Below are 23,878 nucleotides of genomic sequence, written 5' to 3'. Positions count from 1 at the left end.
TTTACTGTGAGGATGCTACAGAGTAAATTATATCACGGTGAGGAAAGGGCAAAAGTGTGCCTGTCTTCAGGAAGAGGGGGACACCCGAGGATTTTGCAGATCCTTTTTCTAAAACATATTCCAAATACTTTAAAATAAAGCTGCAGAAAAATATTAAGAGATTACTGCATGACAAGAATGACAATCTTCAAAAAAACCCACTGGCAATAGCTGAGCAGCATGTTGCTAGCACAGACATAGAGGATAAATCCTGCATTTCAAAACCTCAGTTCCTCCTTAGAAAATGAAACACGTTTAATTAATTGTTGTTTAATCTCTACCAGGTATATAACTCGTTCACAGAAAGAAACAATGAATTTTGGCACAGGTCATAGACCTTCTCCAGAGATCCACTTGTTTTAGCAATGCATCTGGACATCTTTATAAGATTTTTCTAAAGCATTTAATTGCATCAAACCTCTGTAATGAAAATTTTGTATCATTCATTTGTCTAAGAACCTGGCCACCTTTGGAATTTGCCTCTTTTTTCCAGCAAAATATCTGCAAGTTATGAAACTGTGAGATCTCCACAGACAGCCTCCAACAGAATGAGCACTAAATAAGACCAACAAGAAATCCACCTGCTGCTGCATTACCACCACTGGCTGTGTCAAAAAAACTATTATGCAATTTCTGTACTTGCAAAATGAGTTTATGAGGCAACCTTGATTGAGCTAGGAGGAGGAGGCTGAATATACTGAGAATACAGTATCAGAGCACTGGCTTTCAGCTTCTCATTGGTTACACCATAATTGCTGCAAGTAATCATACACCCTGCCCCCCACCAACTCAGCATTTTCACTTGGTTTACCTTTTCAAGGACTCACTCCGTATCATGTATTTTACCATATTTCATTATCTAGTGTGAGCTCTGTTTGTACAATACTGTATTCTCTGACCAAAAGACAAACTGCCGATATGACTGCACTATTCTGCCTGTCTCACAATGTTTGAATTTACTAAGCCTGACAGATGGTTAGACTTTATTACTGGCAAATATTTCAATAGTGTGATAGCTGCAGCTGACCCAGTTTCCTTAGACTGTTCATTTTAGAGCTTATCAAAGAGGGGCTGAAGCTCAAGAACTGCAGACATGTCCAGTCGAAGCTCAGCATGTCCTGAGATGGGAGGACAGAGCTACAACTCTTATTCTGGTTTTGGGTTAGGTTATGTTTATTTCTAAAGTTCATTGCAATCGAAATGCCCAGAATCTTCATCAAAGAGTTACATCCTATGGGAGGTTCACAGCCTTGCCCAAGTAACACTACTAGTGTACAAATCAAATGTACAATCAAACCTCTGCTGCTAGGTATGTTTATGTGCATTAGAAAGTATGACATCTTGAGCCATCATGTATGTTTTGCTTCCAAACTTGGCTTTGCTGTTTCATATTAAAAATCAACATCAATCCATGTACAATGCAGGGTAAGTTTTCTTTACCTGACTGTGGATACTTGTTATGTCAAGAAAGGAATCTTCCTCTCTGCAGGTTTTATTTGAAATACTGGCTCATTCGAAAAAAAAAAAAAAACAACGAAAAAAACTTCCTAATGAGCAGCTTGGTGAGATTTGCTGGCAAATTATGTATTTGACTCATTTTTTTGGCAATGCCGAATTGCTCTTTTTTCTCTTGCTGCCCTCAGGAACAAACCAGATGCTCTGTGAGCTAACAGACCGCTGACAAGGGGAAAAGATCTAGTGCCCCAGAATCCGTAAACTGTATGTGCTAGGGTGTTTGTAAATATGGTTTTGACCACACATCACAAGAAATGAATCATTTGTGCATACACCTATCCTGAATAATTTGACGCAATTCAGTGTGCAGACCCTCTTTTCACAAAGTTAGTGTGCACAAGTTACTGTTCACCCAATTCTTCTCCCCAGTCAAAATGAAATCCAGATAAACTCTCTGTAGTACTCAGCATACTCATTATGAAGTTTGATGTATACCTGGCAAAAACTGAACCTTCAAGGAAACGTTGATTTTGATCAGGAAATAGTGGAGAAACTGTAGTAATGACAAAAGCCAGGTTTTTGCAGCTGAGCCATCTCACCCCAGTTCTGAGGGCTGTGCCTAACCAACAGCTTGTACCACTGGAGAACTACATGCTTCATTTTTTACCACTGCAGATGGGACTTTAAAATAGTATCAGAAAAGAACAGAAAGCACTAATTTTCAAATCCTTGCATTCAACATTCTGGGGTTTTTTTTGTTGAAAGTACAAGTTTTGCTTTCTCTAATTCTAAACTGACAGAGTTGAAAGCAAATTAATAATGCAATAGGCAGCATACAAATGAAATGACATGATTTTAGACTCTTATCCAAATACCACGTTAGCTTACCTGGGGATTTTTAAATAAAGCATATTTTTCACTTTTTTCCAAAAACAGAATCTTATTCTCAGTGTCTCGAGTCCAGTCTGATAACACTTCAACAACATTTTCATGGTCTTCAAAAAACCTTTCTGGAGAGACAGAAAAGGTAATGTAAGACACTCAAACTCTCTCTCCCCTCTCCTGAGGCTGCAGAAATTCCTGTGGAAGAATGTAATCATTATCTGGTGTTCGCTCAGAGCCGGACAGTCCAGCACTCTTTTCTACTGCCCAGAAGGCAGCAAAATCACATGAAAATAGTGTCATGCAGAAGGGCAAATCAGCTACAAAAGATGCCTTATGTAGTGCCGGCATGCTCCTGGATTCCTCCTGCAACTCTGTGCTGTTGCCCAAACGCTGCAAAGGATGGAAACAGTGAACCACTAAGAGTAGATGGTTACATCCATGTCTCTCAATGCCTTTCTGTTTTTGTTTGCCCCCCCCCCCCCCCCTTTTTTTTTTAAGGTTTGCAGTATGACTGGGAGGGGTTATGTGTTAACTTTGGCTACTGAATTGAAAAAAAAAGTAAAAACTTATTCCCTTGTCTTTTTACTTATTGGAACAAATGAGAAATTGCTTTTTGTCAGCAGAAAGAATTCTATGCACTGAAAATAAAATGTTTTGTTTCAAGCAACTGCATTTAAAAACAGAACTAGCAAAACAGAGGAAATGGGAAGACAGACTGAGAACTGATGTGAAGATACACTGTTTCACCCAGCATCTCTGTAGTTAAAAATCTCACCAGAGATGTGGGAGACCTAATGTCAGTTCTCTTCCTTCCTGAGCTGATCTGAACCCAGATCCTCCACCCAGGAAAGTCACAGTGTATGCTGAGGTTACGTAACTCCGATCTCTTCTTCTGCGGTTTCACTTGTATAAAGTAGCTGAACAGTCACATAAACCCCCTTTGGAAGGAAAAGGAATTGAGCATAATTTGACAGGTGATTTTGGAAGGACCCAAACTGCATTCTTCTACAAATTCAGTATTGGGGCAGGGAGTTCACCTAGCTCTAATTTTCCGTATCATTTTGGCAGTTCCCTGGGAACACCTAGACTCCTATTTCAGTGGTCTGTGGTGGTCACATCTTTCAATGGCCCAGATTGGCCTAGTATAAGAGGAGATAACAGAGCATACATTTTGTAGGCTTTCTTTAACACTTGTTACTTTTGACAAGGGTTCAGTATGTCCCATCAAAACTAAATTTTGTGAATTAATTAAATGCACAAAATGAGATTAGCTACAGGGCCAGTTCACATGTACACAGCAACTTTTAACACACAAGCAACATAACACTTTTCATTTAGTTGATACTTCTGCAATGCACTGGAAATACAAAGCACTATATAAAATCGAAGTAACGGTTTGAAGGGTAAACAGTATCTTATAGTCCAGGATAGCCGTAAAATAATTCTCAGGTCATAATGCTAGTTATTTAACAATAATTTTTGCCACATATAGTTTTGTTTGTTCATTTCCAGTACCAGGCTTTTCTTGTATAAAAGGTATGATCTTACCATCCCCAGGAGGGTCTTTTTTATAATTATTGTTACAAAAAAAAGTCAAATCTGGATGCCTATTATAAGGCAAATACTTTTTATTGCAAAATACATGCTGGTATGTACAGCCCAGTATTATATCACCATCTCACTACTGAGATTATCTGTGATATTTAACAAGCAATTAATCTTAAACTGTAGTTTATTTTATTTGCAACGATCGTCTTTCAAAATAACAGTATATAAAAGATACTCTGTCAAGGATCTTCTGATATAAAACTAGCTTGGACTTTCAGTTCAGCCTGAAATATTTGCTGCTCAAATTTGCTTCTTAAAGTTTTTATTCTCTTGAATACTAATTTGGAAAGCAGGCAGAAAGGGAAAGTGCAGGAAAGCCTGTCTTCTAAGTATGCTGATAGTAATAGAGCTATCTAGAACTGCCAAAAAGTATACTCACAAGAATAAAGAATAGTTCACATTGTTTTGATTTTGAACAAAATTAACTGCATGTTGCTGTGCACTGGAAGCAGAAGAAAGAATATGTACCATTCCCAGCTGATTTGGACCTGATGATAGACCTCTGCATCAGGAGTTCATACACTTTCCTTTTTTCCTGAACCAACTACTGATTTATTTCCTTTCCTACTCTTCTTCTGCCCTGACTTCTAAAACAGTTTTTATTCATTACAAGAGTAACTCCTTACAATACCAACACCCTAACCCAATGCACCTAGCATTAGCTGGGACTGAAGTAACACAAGTAATTTTTACTTTAAAAAAAAAAAAAAAAAATTCTAACCATTAACCCCAATGTTTGTAACATATGATCTCCCTGATGTCTTGTTTTAACAGTGTGATTGGGAATTCAAAACTTCTATCCAGATTATGAAGAAACTCGAGTGCATTGTTGTTAATGATTATGGAGATTCAGAAAACAATCTGGTTATATTTATATGCTGTCATCCTAACACTCAGAAATGTTTCTCCAAGTCACACTAGACCAGAGGAAGCAACTTTCCAAGACAAGGAAACGTTCTAAAACTATTCAGTGACATCTGTGACATTTCTAGGGTCTAATGACATTTCCAGTCTTTTCTTAGTTAAGATAAGCAGGTACAAAAGAATGCAGTAACGTTGCTTCATGTATCATCTTAATGGAGTAGAAAGAACAGATTGGAAGTTAACATCTCTGCCGTTATTACTAGCAGCTCCTTGCTCATGAGCAGTTACGCTTTTTCCGACTGCTTTTACATTTCTTTGTTTTAGTTTAGCGGGATGATTATTCCTGGGGCTCTTTTAAAGTGCAATATTGATACTTAATTTTCTTTGTGCATTTTTACATCTCTGCTGGGTGTCTGTAAACTGAGAATGCTAAAGGCTGTTTGACAATTTCCCGTTTCTCTAGGTCAAATGTGACCCAGGAAGAAAGTTGTGGCAATTTTCCTTTTCCTTTTGATGTGATTACCTTTGCAGCCTGGACAATAAAAAGATTCTGAAATAACTCACAATTAGAGAATACTCTATTCTTAATCAGGTCTTGAAGCCTTTTTGAAACAACACTCATTAAGTAGCACTAAACAATATGTAAGTTTTGCACAGCTGTTTCCTAGGGACCTGGATGCCAGGTTAGTTACTTCCTAAATCATGAGGTACCACCAGCAGAGCTGCAGCCCCATCAGAGAGCGATATCCTGTCCACAACTACACTTAAGAAAACGACTATTACAAGTGAAAAGCATTAGAAATTACTAAAACACTTCTCAGTCTTGTTTAATTACAACATTTGTTTGGCCAGTAATGTAACAGCTTGCTGACAGCACTTCAGCACGGCATCCTCTCTTCAAAGGGTAGAGTTGAGTACTGGTGTGTTTGGGTCTGTCACTGCCTTGACAAACATAGTGAAATTCACATGGACCCTTCATTTTGTGTAAAATAGAATGATGGAAACAGTGGTGGGCAAGGAACCTTCTGCAGCTCACAGCGTGGACAAATGGAAGACTCACTTCCACAGCAAGAACAGCTCAAGTACATTCCTGCAGCATCCCTCAGATTACAGACTGCAATGTTCCAACACCAGTGGACATGTGGGCAGGAGAAATGTTATTAATTATCCTTTCAAGATTACCAATAGCATAGGAGGCTCTATATCTATTTGCTATATACTCTGTCACTACACCACTTACCAATTTGCAGCTCTGGGTACATTTCATACAGACACCAGTCAACGTTGCAGTCGCAATGGGTTTTCTCAAACAGATTGTCTAAAACATCCCGTGTCACCTGACGCTCATCCACCATTAGTGACTTTGTGCTGTTATCGTACATGTGCACCTTGACAACAAGCTGAGTACAGAGTCACAGAAGAGTCAGTTAATTTCAGAAGCAAGTAAAAGGCTAGTCTGAATCTGCTAACACAGATAAGAAAGATTAAGGCTGAAGGTTATTACTGATTCAAAGGCACCCTGTCCCGCAGTGAGCTGAGGGAATAAAACAGCTTGGAAGCTTTCACATTATATTGCCACCAAAATAAAGACCTTTTCTCAAAAAAGGAAATTGAACCTTGTCCTGTGCATGACTTCAGGAAAGGTGAAATTGCTATGGAGAAAAAGCAGAAGTTAATCTCTTCTCTACATCTACTAGATGTGCAATTAAGAAGAATGCTTGATAGGGAAACCAAGTACAAAAGGACAGAGTGTCCATAATGCAAGCTAGAAATATGGAAAGTTTAGTTTTAAATGAGAAAAAGAATTAAAGAATCTAGCCATGTCAACAGACTAACCTGAAATCAGATTGTACTAAGAGGGGCAGCAGTCTAACACCTATCAATAAAGCAAACAGATGACTTACTTATATTGACCAAATTAACCTAAGACACTCATTATTTCTTCATATTGTGAAGTATTTTTTAAACAAGAAACAGTGTGCACTTTTTTCAGGGAAGAACAACACAAGAAAATGCTGAAGTACATAAAATGTGATAAAGAACTGCAAATACATAAGGGAAGTACTTAAAATGCTCCATTACTACTGAAAACAGAAGAAAAATTGTCTATCAGGATCAGTACATGGAAGCTGGAACTAAACTGGTGAGTTGGGAGGATTTCTCCATATAGTCTTGTTTAAGTAGCTCTTTATTTTAAAATGTGTGCATAAGAAGCTTTCGTACTAGAGAGACAATCTCTGTTAAAGAATAGGTAGAAGCAGAGGGTGATGAACCCCAAGAGAAAATCTACACTATCTCTGAAAAGTAAAAGCAAATGTAACGAAAGACATGAACTTGCTTTGATTCCAACCCTTGTTAAGTATCTTCCTCTCTAAAATAAGTAGAGCCATAGTGCAGATTATAGAGAAAAAGAAATGGTGTACATGCACAATCTACAACACCTCTAGGGAAAAAAGGGTATTTTTGTCTGGTTATAATTGACTGCTCAGAAACATGCATGCAGCTTCCATCTTCACAGAATCACAGAATGGTTGAGGCTCGAAGGTACCTCTAGAGGTCATCTGGTCCAATCCCCTGCCCAAGCAGGGCCACCTAGAGCCCATTGTCCAGGACCCTGTCCAGATGGCTTTTGAGCATCTCCAAGGAGGGAGACTCCACAACCTGCCTGGAAAACCTGTGCCAGTGCTCAGCCACCCTCACAGTGAAAAAGTGTTTCCTGATGTTCAGATAGAATCTTCTGTGTTTCAGTTTGTGTCCATTGCCTCTGGTCCTGTCACTGGGCACCACTGAAAAGAGCCTGGCTGTATCCTCTTTGCACCCTCCCTTCAGCTATTTCTATAGATTGACAAGATTGCAAGGAAAAGAGGGTGACCACTGAGCAGTCATAAGTTTAGTTACAGAGCTTTTCAAAGACAACACTGGTGAAATCCTCCCAACACATTCTCTCAGAAGTTGAACGTAAAGCGTTCTGCGGGCATCATCTCAAGTCTGGATACCCCCAAATTTATTGGAAGCTTTAATTCTTCTTGGAAGCCCTGCAGGCTCTGGTCTCCAGCACTTCCCATCTCCTATTTGAGCAAGACTGAAAGGTCATGACTGTTTTTACTTCACATCCATTTTTCAGAGTTACTGAACATCTGCAGCTTCTGTTGAGTTCAGCTGAACACTAGCTTAGGATGAGTGGGCATAATTACATGACACACTGCAGCACTGTGCAGACACTGGCTGGAATCTTTCCAATTTGTTGGTCTAAAATAATTTCTATTATCCTTGTATATTACTACACTGCTGTGAAAAGATTTAGCAAGAAGACCCTCATTAATTAATTGGGATTAGCTAAATCCACATCCATTGTAGAAGAAATGTTTAATACTTCTGGAATCAGCACAGCATAAGTAAGCAATATTTTTATGTACATTCCACTTTCTCTGAAGTAATCTATCAGAACAGTGGGCTTTGCCCCAACATTGGAAGAAACAAGAGGCAGAGCTTTCCAAGTCCTCTTAAAACTGAGTCCCTCAGAGGCAGCATTCTTCCAGAGACTTCTCTTCAGGTGGATGACAAGACAGCTCTATAGAATATCTTTAGAAGTTTTAAGTTTTAGTAAGAACTTTATTATTGAGAAGAATGATAATAGATACTTAGCTGGTAGCTCTTATGGTAGCATTTCACTATTTTAAGGCTCACCTTTTTAACTTTGGCTTCCTTCAGTTTCTCCAATGCGAGCTTAATCTTGTCAGCTTTAGCCTGTGCCTCTTGTTCTTCCTGAAAAGACACAAGTTATTTGGTATACTTCTTGTTAAGTAAGGCCAGCAATTTATGTCTACTTGAAAAGAGTTGTTTCTTGTTATTTATATCCAGAACATAAGGCTTGTCATGGGAAACGTCATAGTTACAGGGAATCCCCAGCTTTCCTTGAGCTAATACCCTCCACCCAAAGCTTTGATTTACAAGTCCAGCACTTCCTTTCGTTGCCCAGTCATACAGCTGTTACATGTTCTGTTCCTCAAATGTTACAGGAATGCCTGAAAACTGGACTCTTCTATGTTTCCATATGCGTTGCAGCTGATACAAAAGAGAAGATGAAGGAAGATCTAGCCTGAATGAACAGCACTGTGGATACAGCCTCTTGGAAGAAAAGTTGCCTCTCAACAGCATTAAGAGAACTAGAGTTTTTAGGATCTTACTGAAAACTTGGCTTGCAATTATACCACTTACAATTTTACACCTCCTGTTAAGTACGTTAATTTACTCGAATTCTTTCACTTGCCACATACGAGCTCTTACTGCACACACACTTACTGAGAGGAACACCTCATTAAATTGGTATCATGGCTTTTTATTCTAGTAATGGACCTATTCATATTAACATAGACACAGTTAGATAGAGCACTCGAGTTCATTCCAGATTTTGCTGAATGCCACAGCAAGATTCCTAAAAATCTCAGTATCACCTGGCTCTTCTTTTACAAAGCAGCTGTATCAATATCATGCCTCTCTCTTAATATCAGTGAGGTTTGTGATCCAGGAAGACTCTGGATGCCCAGCTGCTGAGAGTTTTAGGTACATGTACCAGATGCCCGTGCCTACTGTTGCCTCTGTGACTGGTGTATAGATTGTGACTGTTTCTTTTTGTCATCTATCTTCCAGTAGTCTCCCCTAGTCACATAGAGTTGGAAAAGTACACTTTGGGCAGCAAGTAACTATGGTTCCTGGGGCTGCCTTTGACTGTTAGTCCTTCTGGAGGGTTTGCTTTCTTTCCAACTTTAAATCCTTGCTCCCACTATTGAAAACTGTCTTGTCTTTGCTTTCTCGCCTCTTTGCTGATTTTTACTGTCCCTGTTGCTCTCTCTCACTTTTGTGGTTTCCTTTGTTTTAAAGGAGTAGGATTTTGTCCTACAGTACTCACAGGCGCAACCAACTTCCAGTCAATTACTGTGGGAGAAAGTTCCTGCCTGCCCTGTTTCCACACAAGATTTTTCTCTGTATTAACCTTCAGCCTCCACCTTCTACCCTAAAGTTGTAATTCTGGTGGTCTTTTTACTGAGAAACCCAGGATGGCTGTAACTCATAGGGAATGCACTTGCAAGAAACTAGGCCTAACTAACCATTGCCACCACCTCCTTCTTACAGAGATACCACAGAATCAAAGCAAAAACAGAGCTAAGAAGGTTATCTTATTCATCCCAAGCTTTGAGGCAGGTGCAGCCATAACTAAAGTACTCATGACTGACATCCCTCTCGCCGAACTAAACATCTTTTGTTTTATCATTGCTTCCCCTGGATACTAGCGTCCTTTAGGATGTCAAAAATACAAGGTGAGGTATGCAACCTGAAAGAGATGGCTTCAGGCATGTTTGCTGTTGTCAAATTCTCCACTATAAATACCAGGCAATCAGTTAAAAAAAAGTCTTCTTTCCTCTCCACAGGTATGGAAATTTGCATTGCTACAGCTCAGAGATGCTTAATTTTGAAAATCCAAAATAGCTTCTGTAGTTGAACAGAAGCTGTTGGACAAAAGTGGCTTTCGCAGTAAGGCTGACTGTTCTACAGAAGGAAGAGCACACAGCCCCTCACACTACAGCTTTCCCCTTACCATCTCAAAACACCTCTCTGCAGGAAGCCAGAAAAGCATCTTAACCAAAGTGGTTGAGTGTGGTGTGGGCAGACTTTCTGCCGAAAATTTTAGGCAGGTATAACTCAGGCTTCACCGGCATGTGACCCGTGTTGAACAGAGTTCACGCACTGTACAAATCTGTGCAACAGAGTTCTCACCCGAGAGCCTTCATGTTTTCATAACCTTTGTCTGTCTTAATGTAGAAAAAGGAAATGATGCAAAGTAAATAACATACAGATGCAAAATTTTAACACCGTTAAAGAAATGCTTTGACAGGCTAAATGATTTGTTTTCCCACTACAGTATCACCACCATGTCTTCTGAATCTTCAAACAGAAGCATGTAAAAGTCATCCAGATAATGTCATAGAAAATGTAGAAGCCTTATTTAGCTTAAGCACAGTTTTGAAAAGAAACGTCAGAGTTGACAGAAACTTATGAGACAGCTTTATGCTTCCCTGAAAGAAAGGCCGTACTTCTTAATTTTGGCACACTTAAAGGTTAGAGAATAGAGTCTTAGTATCACAGGTGCCTTGGAAATAATTAACACTATTATTATTTGACTACAGACAACCAGAGGTGTTAAACAAAACATCAGCCTTGATTAGCTCAAGAATCATTTACCAAGAATCCTGGCTAACAGGAACATGGATTTTGATGAAACAAAATACATTACATTTACAGCTGCATTTCATTCTACTGAGCAGAAATGTCATGTCAAAGCAAATACTAACCAAAACAGTAAATACTAATTTGAAATCAGTTCTTTCCATATTAATTTTAAGTGGTTATCACCTCCATCATTCACACTGCAACTTGTGTAATAGCCCTATAGGCAATTTTGTGGACAGTAAGCCACACAATGGGTATGCCATCAGTATTTGAATACAAGCTGTATCAGAAATGAGGCAAGGGCTGTGGGAGAAAGCAGAACCAGTGCCTTCATGAGGAAATCAACTACTGCAGACAGATTCCTTAGAAATGCCTATACTTCCTGTTCCCATCCTTCTCTGCCCTCTCCCTGTATCTGGAAACAGACCAGAAAACACTGTTTGAGATTTAACTCAGCACACTGTCTCAGAGGAACACTTTAATTGAGGGAGACAGAAGTGACTTCCAGCTATGTTTTTGTGTATAGAATTCCAGTTGTGTTTAGCAAGTATATCCTCTTTTCACGCTGAAATCTTGTTTGACCCTCAGGTAGTGCAGGATGTCAGCTAACAGAGAATTGGCTCAGTAGAAGACTCAAGGGAAAGAACTGTGCAGCACTGTTAATTTCAGTGAGCTTTAGATCACAGCATCAGAAAAGTGCTGGCTGGAAGAGAGGTCTGGAGGTCTGTACTATGGCTCCCTGCCTAAACCAGGACTGTCACCAACACTAGATCAGGTGAGCCATGATTTTGCCTGGCAAAGTTTGGAAAACCTCCAAAGAAAGAGAATCTGTGATCTCTCTGGGTCTCCTGTTCCAGTGCTACACCACCACTTGAAATGGAAAAAGTTTTCCTAGTGTCCTGTCCAACACTACAAAGCTACAACAGGTAGCTGTTGCCCCTTATTATACAACCTAACACTACCATGGAACAATTTGGCTCTACCAGCTTTGTAGCTACCCTTCAGGTATTTTTAGGCTGTCATTAGATCACCCCTCAGCCTCCTCTGTCAGACTAAACAAGCCCGGCTCCCTCAGCCTGTCCTTGCTGGCCCCTGATCACTCCATGCCCCTGGCCAGCCCACTGCTGGACACTCTCCAGTACCTCCACATCCAGAACAGGATGCAGCATTCCAGGTGTGGCCTCACCAGTGCCAAGAGAAAGCAATAATGGCTCCCTCTCTTTGCTGGCCATGCACCTCCCAACACAGGCCAGTTTCCCATACTGACGTGACCTTGCACTCATGGTTCTTATACAATGTGGCACCCACCAGGATGCCATCTCCTTTTCAGCAGGGCTGCTGCTCAGCCTGTCGCCTCCCAAACTGTACAAATGCATGGAGTTACTCCACCCCAGGCGCAGGGCCTTGTACCTTGCTGGGTTTCTGAGGGTTTTGCTGGTGCAGTCCTTATGCTTCTCAAGGTCCCCCTACACTGAAGTTATGCTATTCATCTTTTCAGTCAGTGCCCTTAATTAAAAGTATCTTCAGCACATCTGCAGATTATTTTTTATGTCATTACTCAGGTCACAGATGAAAATGTTAAAGAATGCAGGCCTTAGTGTTGATCCCACCTGTTACCAGTAAGCAAACCATCAATTACTAGCCCTTGAATCTGGCAGTTTGGCCAATCTCAGCCCACCTAACCAGCTACTGTTCCAGACCATACTTCCTCGCTTCCAAACCAGACTATTTGTACCAGAACCTTGGTACTTCCTTACAGGTCACGAGTCTAAATCAAGATGGGGACATATTTGTAGGACAATGGACAGAACATATCTTGACAGCACCTCTTCTATATCAATTACACTAGTTAAATAAAAGACTTCAGCTTCTGAAGCTGTCTAGCTGCTGATTTTGCAAATATTGATATTCCTGTAAGATAGGAAGTTAACTATTATCTTTGAGATACAGAAAAATGGAGAAGTTCCTCCCACATGTTTATGACTTTCACTCTTCAAACAGCACTGAAAGGTCCTATGCACCAAATGAAGCTTTATCCAGTGAATCACTTTTTGTATAATCAGAAAAGTCCTCTTCCTACCAAATTTTCTGTTCCTTTTGCTAAATATGTCTGCTGTATGATGCTAAACACAGGGGCAGCAGTGATGTTGAGGGGATTCATATTCAGTTTGTGTGGACTTTTAAACTGCAATGAATTGCCCATGGTTTTAAGCAAAACTGACTGGTACAGTTCTACATGGGCTGACAGAGCACTTTTCATGTTCCCTAAATTCTTTCCATTCCCTAAATGTAAACATCGTCTCTATGCATAGTCATAGTTACTATGCATATGAATACTGAAAGAGATAGTATTAGATCTTTCATGATTTCAGATTCATGCTTTTTTGGACTGCATCACTCTTCTAATGCACGTACTCTCCCCACAGGGCTGTGACAGGGCAGAATTCTTACATTATCTCACTCTCCACAACCTCATGTCAAAGAAATGAATTTCTAAGGCTTCTACTAGAAATTTTGCATTTAATTTCAGTTGTTAAAACAGCTCTGCAAGAAACACAAACATGGAGGAGGTTGTGTTAAGTCTGAAATTTCAGTATACAGGTAAGCCAATTGTTTATAAATATACTGATAACTTTGGCACCTCCTCAATAAAGAGCATTTGTCCTATATTGCAGATGGTTTTCATTACTTCCCTTCAAAGACAAGACCAAGAAAAGCAGAGTGATTCTGTGTTGGGATTAGGAGAGGTACTTCTTGTGCTCAGCCTTGCAGACAGTCTCCTAGCAAACGTTGAGTTTTACACAACTGAACAACTTTTCTTATTGCAAGAAATCAGTTAGGCCAGGGATAGATCTGGGAAACTTCCACAGAACCCTCTCATCAGTACCAACAGCATGGACTGCAATGAACAAACACAGTGACATCTTCACAAAACATGGGATCTTTGGCCACGCTTTGCACTAATGCCAAAGCCAAGTTCTCTATGAGAAGGTATTATCTGATCAGCACTTATTAAAAAAATCCAGTGACAAGTTTTCCATTACAATAAACCATTTGCAATGATTTGTGCCTGTTTTGGGTTATCAAAATGATGATTAAAAAGGCGAAGGAATGGGCAATAGGTCAAGGAACAGGCAGAAATTGCTGAGTCCACAATAATAGAAAAATCCGACTCCACAGATCATGCATGTTTCATCATTACAGAACCTTCCCAAGATGTTTCTACCTGGGATATCCACTGTTGTTCCAATGCCAAATACCACTTGCAAAATTACAAGAACTATTGAACACTGAGTACAAGGTTCCACCCAGGCTTACCTGGGTGAGTGGCTCAGGAGGAGGAGGTGGTGGTGGTGGTGGAAGGTCTAAATCAGGGCCTGGAGGTGGAGGGGGTAAGTCATCCCCAAACTGTCCAGTAATGGTAACATAAGGACTTGATTTAGAATAAATGTCACGATCCAAGCCTGTTGAAGCCTGAGTGACTGTACTTTGCTGGTTCCCAGAAGTTTTCTGGGCTTGTAAAGTTCTCTGTTCAACCTCATTTATGTCTGCTACAAGATCAGCCATTAAAGCATCCAGGTCTTTGTCCTCTAGGGCACTTAGGGATTCTGTAAAGAAAACCACAAAATGTGTCAGTGAGTGCAATGCAAAACACTATGTTTCCAGTTCAGTGGAGATTAAATTGCAGAAGGCATGGGTTACTGTAAGATATAAGGGTTATGGGAAAAGAAACAACATTCTAAATGGGTTCAAGAAACAAACACGTTTTAGGAATAGCCATTAATCTGGTCATACTGAAGTTCAGAGTACAAGGAACTCTATGAATACAAATTAAACAGGACAGGAAGCTTCACTATCAGTGATACAGTCTCAGGCCCTGATGATGTTACGAAACCCGGCCCTGATCCAGCAAGGTTTCTGGGCTTAGTGATTCGGATGAAAGAAATTCCATTAGCTCCCATTAGGCTATTTACATAAGTTAAGTATATGCGCTTAGCAAGTTTTGATATAGCACACAACAAACCATGCAACTGAGGTCTAGATCAAGAATATCTTCTATTGTACTTCTACTGTACAAGAATATCTTCTATGTACTACTATTCTACAACTCTAAAATTAACATGAAGCAGAATTGGAGAGTTCTAAGACACGGGAAATTGTATGGTATTATTTGTAGCACATCAGTAATTGTGTGATCAACATCTATGACATACCTCATGTAATATGCAGGATTTTGAGGATACTTTAAGCAAAGAACAAACAAGACAGGCTCTTTTCAAAAGCATCTTATAAATCACAGAAATATTTAACTTTTGCTTTCTCTCTTCTACTCTGTCAGAGTGTAAGATAAAATCCTATACTGGAACTTCATATGCAATTTTTTCTTTGGTTGTTTGAACTAGCCATGGTATAAGAGATCCTGTGAAGTAACATCCTGTAGGATGATTTAGCTTTCTAGAAGAGAAAAGCTCTTTAAGAACCAACAGATTCAGTGGTTTAAACCTCTTTGAAGAGACTAGTTTAAAAAAAAAAAAAAAATCACAAATTGGGAAAGCTTTAAGTGGGATTTTGGAAAGGGATGGAGAGTGCTGAACTAGATACTCAACAATGCTAATATCATCCAACAACGAATAGGTCATTCATCAGACTAAGTGTGAACATGTCAATAGACTGCCTCAGTTTACTCTGCTTTACCTGTTATGCTAACAGAGTATTTTCAGAAGCTTTTCTTTTCAGTCGAAAAATTGGCTTATGATCCTCTCTATTTACATACCTCTACCCACTTTGCTGGTAGAGGTATTAGGTAGCTTAATAGTGAACTGATTCTGGGACAAAAACACAGGTTAAAACCAACTCAGGCAAATGCAAACAACCAGCCCCCAGACATAAAAAAAAACCAACAAAAACCTCCACAAACAAAACCAAAGGGAGGGTTCTTTTTTTAAACTTGGATAAATTCCCTCATTTGGTTCATCACACAGACTCAACAAGCAGCTGTACATGCAAAAGTGACAGTGCTAACCAGAATGAGAGTAAGCAATGTAAAGTGGAAGCAGTTGAAGCCAATACTTCCCCTGGACAAAAATGCTTATGCAGCTCTGATCTCACACTGAGGAACTTTGATTTCTATTAAGTTAAATCTTTACATAAAAAAGGTTGCATTTTACAAAGTTATTTGGGGGAATTTTCATTTTTGTTTTCCTCTACACTCAGACTCCTATATAAGACTGAGCAATATCTCTTTAAAAAAAATTTGGCTCCTTGGAAGTTTCCTAAATTGAGACACACAAATATATCTCCCCCTCCAGCAAACCAGGTTCTTTTCTTTTGGTTTGTTTTTTGTGGGTTTTTTTTTTGATCAAGGATGCCTGAAGTTTTTCTTCTCATTTGTTGCTGTGAGGTATTTTAAATAAGCATAAAAAGCATGAAAGAGTCCATTCAGCTACTTACCATTTAAATCTTTAAAACCAACTGTAAAGCTAAATTCATTGTTGGACACTTTGGGGGATGGAGGTTGTACAGTCTCCACTCCTAAACTCTGTTAAGGTAGAAGAAAAAAAACAGGTATCTGATGACATAATGACTATCACAGACATTAACATTTGTAAATCAATTACCTCAATTTGTCTAATGAAATTGATTCTTCTTCAAGGAACAGAATGACACACACTAGCTTCTGGGATTATGCCTAGACTGGTAAACTAAATAGGGTCAGGACAAGGGTTCAAGCACTGTCTCACAATCATGCCAAGTGTTTAATGGTTTGCATGCTTCTCAATACAATGTTGACCCATGCCAACTGCAACTCTCGTCAGGCAACACCTGGGCTTGGTGTGGGTAACAGCAGAGGCTAGGGCTGCTTCTAATAGAGACAGTGGATAAAGGCAGACTGATTTTTAGGTTTTGGTGGGGTTTTTGCAAGGGGACGGGGGGAGGGTGTTGAAAGAGTTTCATTGTGTACAAATTTAAGCTACACAGTGCCATTTGCTCCAGAGTGCTTTATTTACTAATATAAATGTAACCTAGCTGTTGCTTTCTCATGCTGTTTGCAAAAAAAAAAAACCCCCAACACAACAAAGAACAAAACATGCTGCTGTTTGCAATGTAAACTGCAAATCTGCATAGTTAAATAGAGAATTCCTAGTTTGTGCCTTGTTGTTCAGGAAGGACGCAGGGAACCAGTGCTTCACAAGTTAGGAAAAGTGCATACAGCGGAGAAGAAAAAGATACATTCTCCCTTCCACAGTGAGGAAGGCGATAGCTCTAATAAGCAAACACTGTAGAGAAGACTGAAAGGAATTTCAAGGGTCTGTCTAGACCACTCACCTGTCCTAAGGCAGGTCAGTTACACCTGGGTCATATGTGAAAAATGTATACCTAACCCGATTTAAAAAGCTTCCTATTAGATAAATTCCATCACCACCTCTAGCAATCTGTTCCACTGCTTCACTATCGATATCGCTATTCCTGCCATCAAACCTTTCTTGTGATGCCTATTCTAAACTTCTTTGCTGCAGCTGAAGACCATTCCCTGTTGTCCTACTCTCCGTGGACATAAGGAACCAAGTACTTCTTTCTGCTCTGCTGCTGCCTTTGATGTATTTTAAGATTGCTCTCAGTCTCCTCTTCTCTAAACAGCCTCATGCAATCTTTTCTTACAGGTCATGTTTCTTTCCATTCTCGTAATTCCCACTGTTTTCCTCTGGATTTTCTCCAGTCGACCCTCCTTCTCCTCAAAGTGCAGTGCCAACACTGGACACAGTTTCACTGTTGAGGTCTTACCAATGCTGCGCAGAATGGAAGGATTGCTTCATATATCCTACAAGCTATACCCTTGTTCATACATCCCTGTGAGATGTTTGTCTACTGGTGCTCATACTCAGTTTGAACCAGAGGCATGTACATTTCGTAGAGTTGCCTGAAACTGACAGGTGTTTTCCATGAAAATTAATGCAAATGTTTTTCTTGGCATCTCTTTTCACCTATTTCCCACCCAGGATGTGTTGGTTTCTTCTGAAGTTATACAGAGCTGGAAACCAAAGCAGTGATAACTTTAAATGCTGTTTCTGTGTTAATACTCACTCTCATAAAAACTGATATGGTATAAATAGGGGAAGAGGGAGAAATGAAGCACATGAGGTAGTTTTACAGTGCCAGAGAAAAAAAAATATGTGAGAAAAAGGGAGGGCACAAAATGTATTGATGAAACTGACTGTAAGAACATAAAGGAAATACTTTCATTACTAATCTAACAAGAAGAAGTAACATCTCATAATGGCCATAAAAGTGCAGAAAAAAAAATGAAAGTACATGCAAAGGAAAATTAAAGATAAAACTATCAAAATGCTAAAAAAAGTTTAAAATTAAGTATACAGAAATAGAATAAAAGCCCAATTCTGAATTTGCATTTATTTTTCAGCCTTGTTATGCAACATGAACGCACCTCTGTGTGCTTCTATCATTTACACTTACTTTAGGAACAGACAGATTGGTGAAAAAGGGTGGAAAACTATCTACAGTCTCATTTTGGAAATTAAGAGTTTAAAGGAATTAACAGATGCGAGTCTGTTAACTGAAAGTCTTCAGGCTTTCAGACATGCCTGCCTCGTTCTCCCATACAATGTTGAGGAAAGAGGTGATGCCAGCACTTCAGAGAGGAGGAGGAGTCAGTCTCCATCTCAGGAACATGTCCCATCCCACCCAGTACTGCACTCATAAGCAGAGAGAGAAGAGGCTCACTCTCTTACTCTCTTCCCATCACCTGCACTCATAACAGTGCTGTGTCCAATTTGAGGAGGTAAAATTTATCACAAGCAGTCTTTCGTTAATTTTCATAATAATGAAATGAAATTACCCTAAACCCCTCCCTTTTTATATACATATACATATAAAATAAATATGCATGGTTATAAAAAGCCCTTAAAAAGCAGGAAGGCTACCAAGGGGCACAGTATTGTGATTTGACAGCTAAGAACGTCATATGAAATTTTGGCTTTCACACAGTTTAAGCACAATTCCTATGCTGTGGCTCAGAATTACTGGTATTTAATTTGGGAAGCACTGGGATGCACCAAGAGGAAAGACCCCTCAAAACAGAGGCTGTAATCAAACTCACACAGAATCCAGGATGACAGCTTAAGTGTTTTCAAGCCTGCATTATTAAAATACAACAAATTTATTGACTTTGTGGGCTTTTTTAGAAATAAAAATTCTCCTTTCATCAGCTTTTGCAGGAAGTATTCCATGACTATAGGTTTAGAAATAGGCTCATGCTGATTTATAGTTTCCTCCTCAGTGTATTCTGCACTAGCAATAATGTCTCTATAATTTCTTGCATGCCACCCTAGCTGTATTCTAGTATTTTGCCATATCTAGAGATTACTCTTATGCATATATTCAAAATGTCATTTTCATTTCCAAAGTTTACATTTGACACTCAGGCTACATCCCATTTACCCATGTATGCAAAGCATTCATACCTGAAAATTCTGAGTCAAACTCTTCCTGCTTTGACAGAATCTTTGAATTTTTTGGGGACCGAGTCCAGAGGAATTTAAATTGCCTTTTTTTTTTTTTTTTTTTGGAGAAAACATCTTTCATAAGCAGTTAGCTCTCTTTAACAACCTAGCCTGCACTGGTATTACCTTATTCTTCAGGCCACTTGTTTTAAATGTCAAGCAGAGAAACTTAGTTGAAGGTTTTTCAAAAAAATATATCTGTATTTATTGAGAATGGAGGTACATGAAAAATGTAGAAAAGTTGCCTCTCTTCTCTAACACATAATAGCTATTTTTCTTAATGGAAAAAAAGAATTATTTACCTGGGTCAGTATGTCCATCTCCCCAAGTAAATTGCTGAACATTTCATCTATATCATCACATGTTTGCTCCATCTGAAAGAAAAAAATCCACAGACAAGGAATCATCACAAGTTTGTTTCAAAGCCAGCAATGGTCAAAAGCAGAGGATATGCAACGTTCTTTTATATCATGTTCCAAATTAACTTTACAACAACTGTTCATGACTTGCAAAAACCTCCATCCATCATTTAGAAGTAACTACTAACAGATCAGAATCTCAATCCTGTGCATGGTTAAACACACGCAGGCTGTACACTCATTAGGAGTTTCAATACCCTCCTTGTATTATTTACATTTCATAGGAAGTCACTAGCTCATAAACCATTGCTGTACCTTAAACATCAAAGAAATGTAACTAGCGAGAGATGGAGAGGGAACAAAGTCTGAGGTTGAGAAATTCCTGAATGCTTCATCTTGAAAGTTTTCTTTCATTGGCTTAGACGACTAATACAAGAGTTTATTAGGTGCTATCTAGTGCAGGACCTGGTTATGGTCAGGTACATGACCAACCTTTTGTCTCAATATTTCTCCCTATTTTCTTTCAAATACTAATGCACTGAGAGAACTCCGGTCTTACCTAACCACAAGACATCTGAGGGAGAGCAATGAGACAAGGAAAATGGGTGCATGCTGCATGACAGCAAATGGTGGCTCTCGTTCCAAGAGGCGGGTGTGAGTACAGCACCACAGACTGGTGGTGCTGAGATACTGGGGAGATACAGCTTCTATAATAACCCTCTTCCTCTTTCTCATGAATTTGTTCCTTTGCAGTGAGAGAAGTACTGTAAAAGGTGTCTGAGATGGAACACTACCAGACAAGAACTATAAACACCATTTTCTTAAGAGGCTCAAGCCTGCAACTGATTGCATAAAACTAGGGTTCAAACTAGGGTCAAACTTTAAACATATAAATATAAGTAGTTCTGTTGGTTCACTGGGTTGTGTGTACCTATATTGGGTTTATGCGGCAAGGTTTTTTTGGGGGGGGGGCGGGGGGGAGGAGGGGAACTGCAGGGGTGGCTTCTGTGAGAAGACACCAGGAGCTACCCCCATGCCAGAGAGACAGTAGCTCCAGCTGCCTCCAAGATGGATCTGGCACTGGCCAAAGCTGAGTCCATCAGCAACACTGGTGGCACCTCTGTGACAATGTATTTAAGAAAGGGTAAAAAATGCTGCGCAGCAGCTGTACAAGAGGAGTGAGAAAATGTGAGAGAAATAGCCCTGCAGACACCAAGGTCAGTGAAGAAGGAGGGGGAGGAGGTGCAGAGCAGATGTGCCGAAGCAGAGATTCCCCTGCAGCCCATGGTGAAGCCAATGGTGAAGCAGGTTGTTCCTCTGCAGCCTGTGAAGGACCACGCCAGAGCAGATATCCATACTGCAGTCCATGGAGGACCCCACGCTGGAGCAGGTGGACATGCCCTGAAGGAAGTTGCAGGCCACCGTGTGCCCACTCTGGAGCAGGCTCCTGGCGGGAACTGCAGCCTGTGGAGAGAAGCCCACATAAAGCAGGTTTTCTGGCAGGACCTGTGACCCCATGTGGGACCCACGCTGGAGCAGTGTGCTCCTGAAGGACTGCACCCGGTGGAAAGGACCCACACTGGAGCAGTTCTTGAAGAACTGCAGCCTGTGGGAAGGTCCCATGTTGGAGAAGTTCATGAAGGACTGTCTCCCATGGGAGGGCCCCCACACTGGAGCAGGAAACAGCATGAGGAGGAAGGAGCAGCAGAGACAAAGCATTATGAACTGACCACAATTCCCATTCCCTGTCCCCCTGTGCCGCTTGAGGGGGAAGAGGTAGAAGAGCTGAGTGAAGCTGAGCCTGGGAAGAAGGGAGGGGTGGGGTGAAGGTGTTTTTAGTTTTGTTCTTATTTCTCATTATCCTACTGTCTAATTAATTGGCAATACATTAAATTAATTTCCCTATATTGAGCCTGTTTTGCTCAACAGTAATTGGTAAGTGATCTCCCTGTCCTTATCTCAACCCATAAGCTTTTCCATCATATCTTCTCCCCCTGTGCTGCTGAGGAGAGGAGTGATAGAGAAGCTTGGTAGGCACGTGGTGGCCAGCCAGGGTCAACAGCCACAGCACCTTACAGGATGATGACCAACCCGATCCAAGAAAGCAATCAACTGAGGCAGGAACAGCTCTAGTGACTATAAAGAGTGAGAAAGAAAAGAGGATCAGCAAGTATCCTGTTCTTCAATCTTAATGCTCTTCCTTTAATAGAGCATCCTGAGTCACGTAACTATTTCATAGTTAAATGATAAAGGCCACTGAACCACTGAAGTCAGTATCTGTTGTTTGAAGATTATTTAGTAGGATGTCTTTAATATGGTAGTTAATACTGGAGCAATCTAAGCTGCTCTGTCTCCTTCGGACTTGGTCTTTCTGGCACCTACATAAGCAAGACCAGCCTAATTTCCACTTGTCCTCTTACCACCTGTATTATCCCCAACACCAGAACTCATTAGGATTAGGCATGTACAGCTTTCATCAGTCAGGCTCGGGCATATTCTACCTGCTTTAGACTTTTTTTGTGGCTGGTGTAACTAAACAAGGCACAGGCAACCGGGAACTGGACTTTGAACTTTCACAGTTCTCTCAGATTCTGGAAATCAAAGACTTAAATATTTGGGAAATGGATGCTGTTAAAGACATTTTAAAAGAATGTGGTTGGCAGGGCTGAGGGTAACCCTAGCCCAATGGTGGAGACAGCACAGCTATGCCCATGTAACAGGGAACACGTCACACATGACTCAGCAAATAGAGAACTAAAGTCATCTTATGTGTTTCATTTCCAGCTGACAAACTCACACTGGATGGCTCACTCCCTCTGTATATATCATAGTTATACAGAGCTTTCTATATAGAATTCCCTTTCTGTAGATTCAGCAGTATACTGGTTGGGTAAATGATTACTGAATCCTAATTAATTTACTTGAATCAACAGCTGTGTAGCTTCCTACACACCTGGCACTGGGAGAATCAATTTTCATAAAAAGGATAGATAAAATAGCACTTATTTGATCAGGCAGAGTGAAGTCAGATTTGTTACATGACAAAAAATAGAGCTGCAGTTCATACTGACAAGCATCTCATCAGTGCTTAAATAATACTGAATAATTTTATGTTTTCCTGTTTTCTGATTTAGGAGAACAAAATATCTGCTGGGGGAATCTTACCAGCTCTAGCCATTTGTAAGTTTTTGTGTTTTTTTAAGCACTTGCTAGATCTACTTTCAGGAAAAAGTCTTCATAATGGTTCCTTTGACAAACTGAAATCCTGCTTTGCTGTATTTTTCCAGAATAGAAATATAAAAATTGCAAAGAAATTATTCTTGGGTTACAACCAGGAGACCTTACCAAGAGGAGGAGTAAGAACTGTCTAAAAAGAAAAAAAAAATCCCAAACCAAAGAACCCTCTTCAGTAGTTGACAAAAAAAAAAGGGGGGGGGGGGGGGGGGCAAGAGAACTGAATATTGTATTACATAACACTTTCACCAAATTATGGGATTTTTACAGGTTCTAGTAAATATAGACCTTCTTTCTTTGCAATTTTATGATTTTCTGAATCTCCAGACACATTCGATTCATAAGGAAAATAATGTAATCCTATGAAAAAGCAATGTGCAAAGAATTCTCTAAGAAATTCCACTGTAAATTAGAGCCGAGTTAGTCACTGACGACTTTTTCTTATCAGTTCAAATAAATAACATTTAATACTAGCGGGTTTTTTGACCTTAAGCACATGGGGGAAGGGAGAAGGACTGAACCTATATTTTGAGAAGGAAATATGCCAGTGTCCCTTCTAAGTGTCACTTTCAATGAATAGTCATCCATCATCATCAGACTGATAAAGCCATGTTGTCATCAAGCCAGTGCCCCTACTGGTACCTTTTTTTTTTTCCTCTTGAATTTTTATTGATTGGGTTTAGGAAG

At 39.9% G+C, this 23,878-nt stretch overlaps 1 protein-coding gene across 2 annotated transcripts in view; it reads right to left on the bottom strand.

The window, feature by feature from the left end:
- APBB1IP (amyloid beta precursor protein binding family B member 1 interacting protein) overlaps window positions 1-23,878 on the bottom strand; it is a 72,530-nt gene that overhangs the window by 35,433 nt on the left and 13,219 nt on the right. For both annotated transcript variants that reach the window (XM_069777369.1, XM_069777379.1), the window contains exons 2-7: window positions 19,901-19,972; window positions 16,531-16,618; window positions 14,398-14,687; window positions 8,539-8,616; window positions 6,092-6,251; window positions 2,383-2,504 (exon numbers count right to left, since the gene is read on the bottom strand). In XM_069777369.1, the coding sequence (XP_069633470.1) occupies window positions 2,383-2,504; window positions 6,092-6,251; window positions 8,539-8,616; window positions 14,398-14,687; window positions 16,531-16,618; window positions 19,901-19,972 (810 nt within the window). The remainder of the gene's footprint in view (window positions 1-2,382; window positions 2,505-6,091; window positions 6,252-8,538; window positions 8,617-14,397; window positions 14,688-16,530; window positions 16,619-19,900; window positions 19,973-23,878) is intronic.

Source organism: Haliaeetus albicilla, chromosome 2, assembly GCF_947461875.1.
Source record: "Haliaeetus albicilla chromosome 2, bHalAlb1.1, whole genome shotgun sequence".
Taxonomy (NCBI): Eukaryota; Metazoa; Chordata; class Aves; order Accipitriformes; family Accipitridae; genus Haliaeetus; species Haliaeetus albicilla.
Note: the sequence above shows the minus strand (reverse complement) of the source record. Positions and strands in the feature narration are given on the sequence as shown.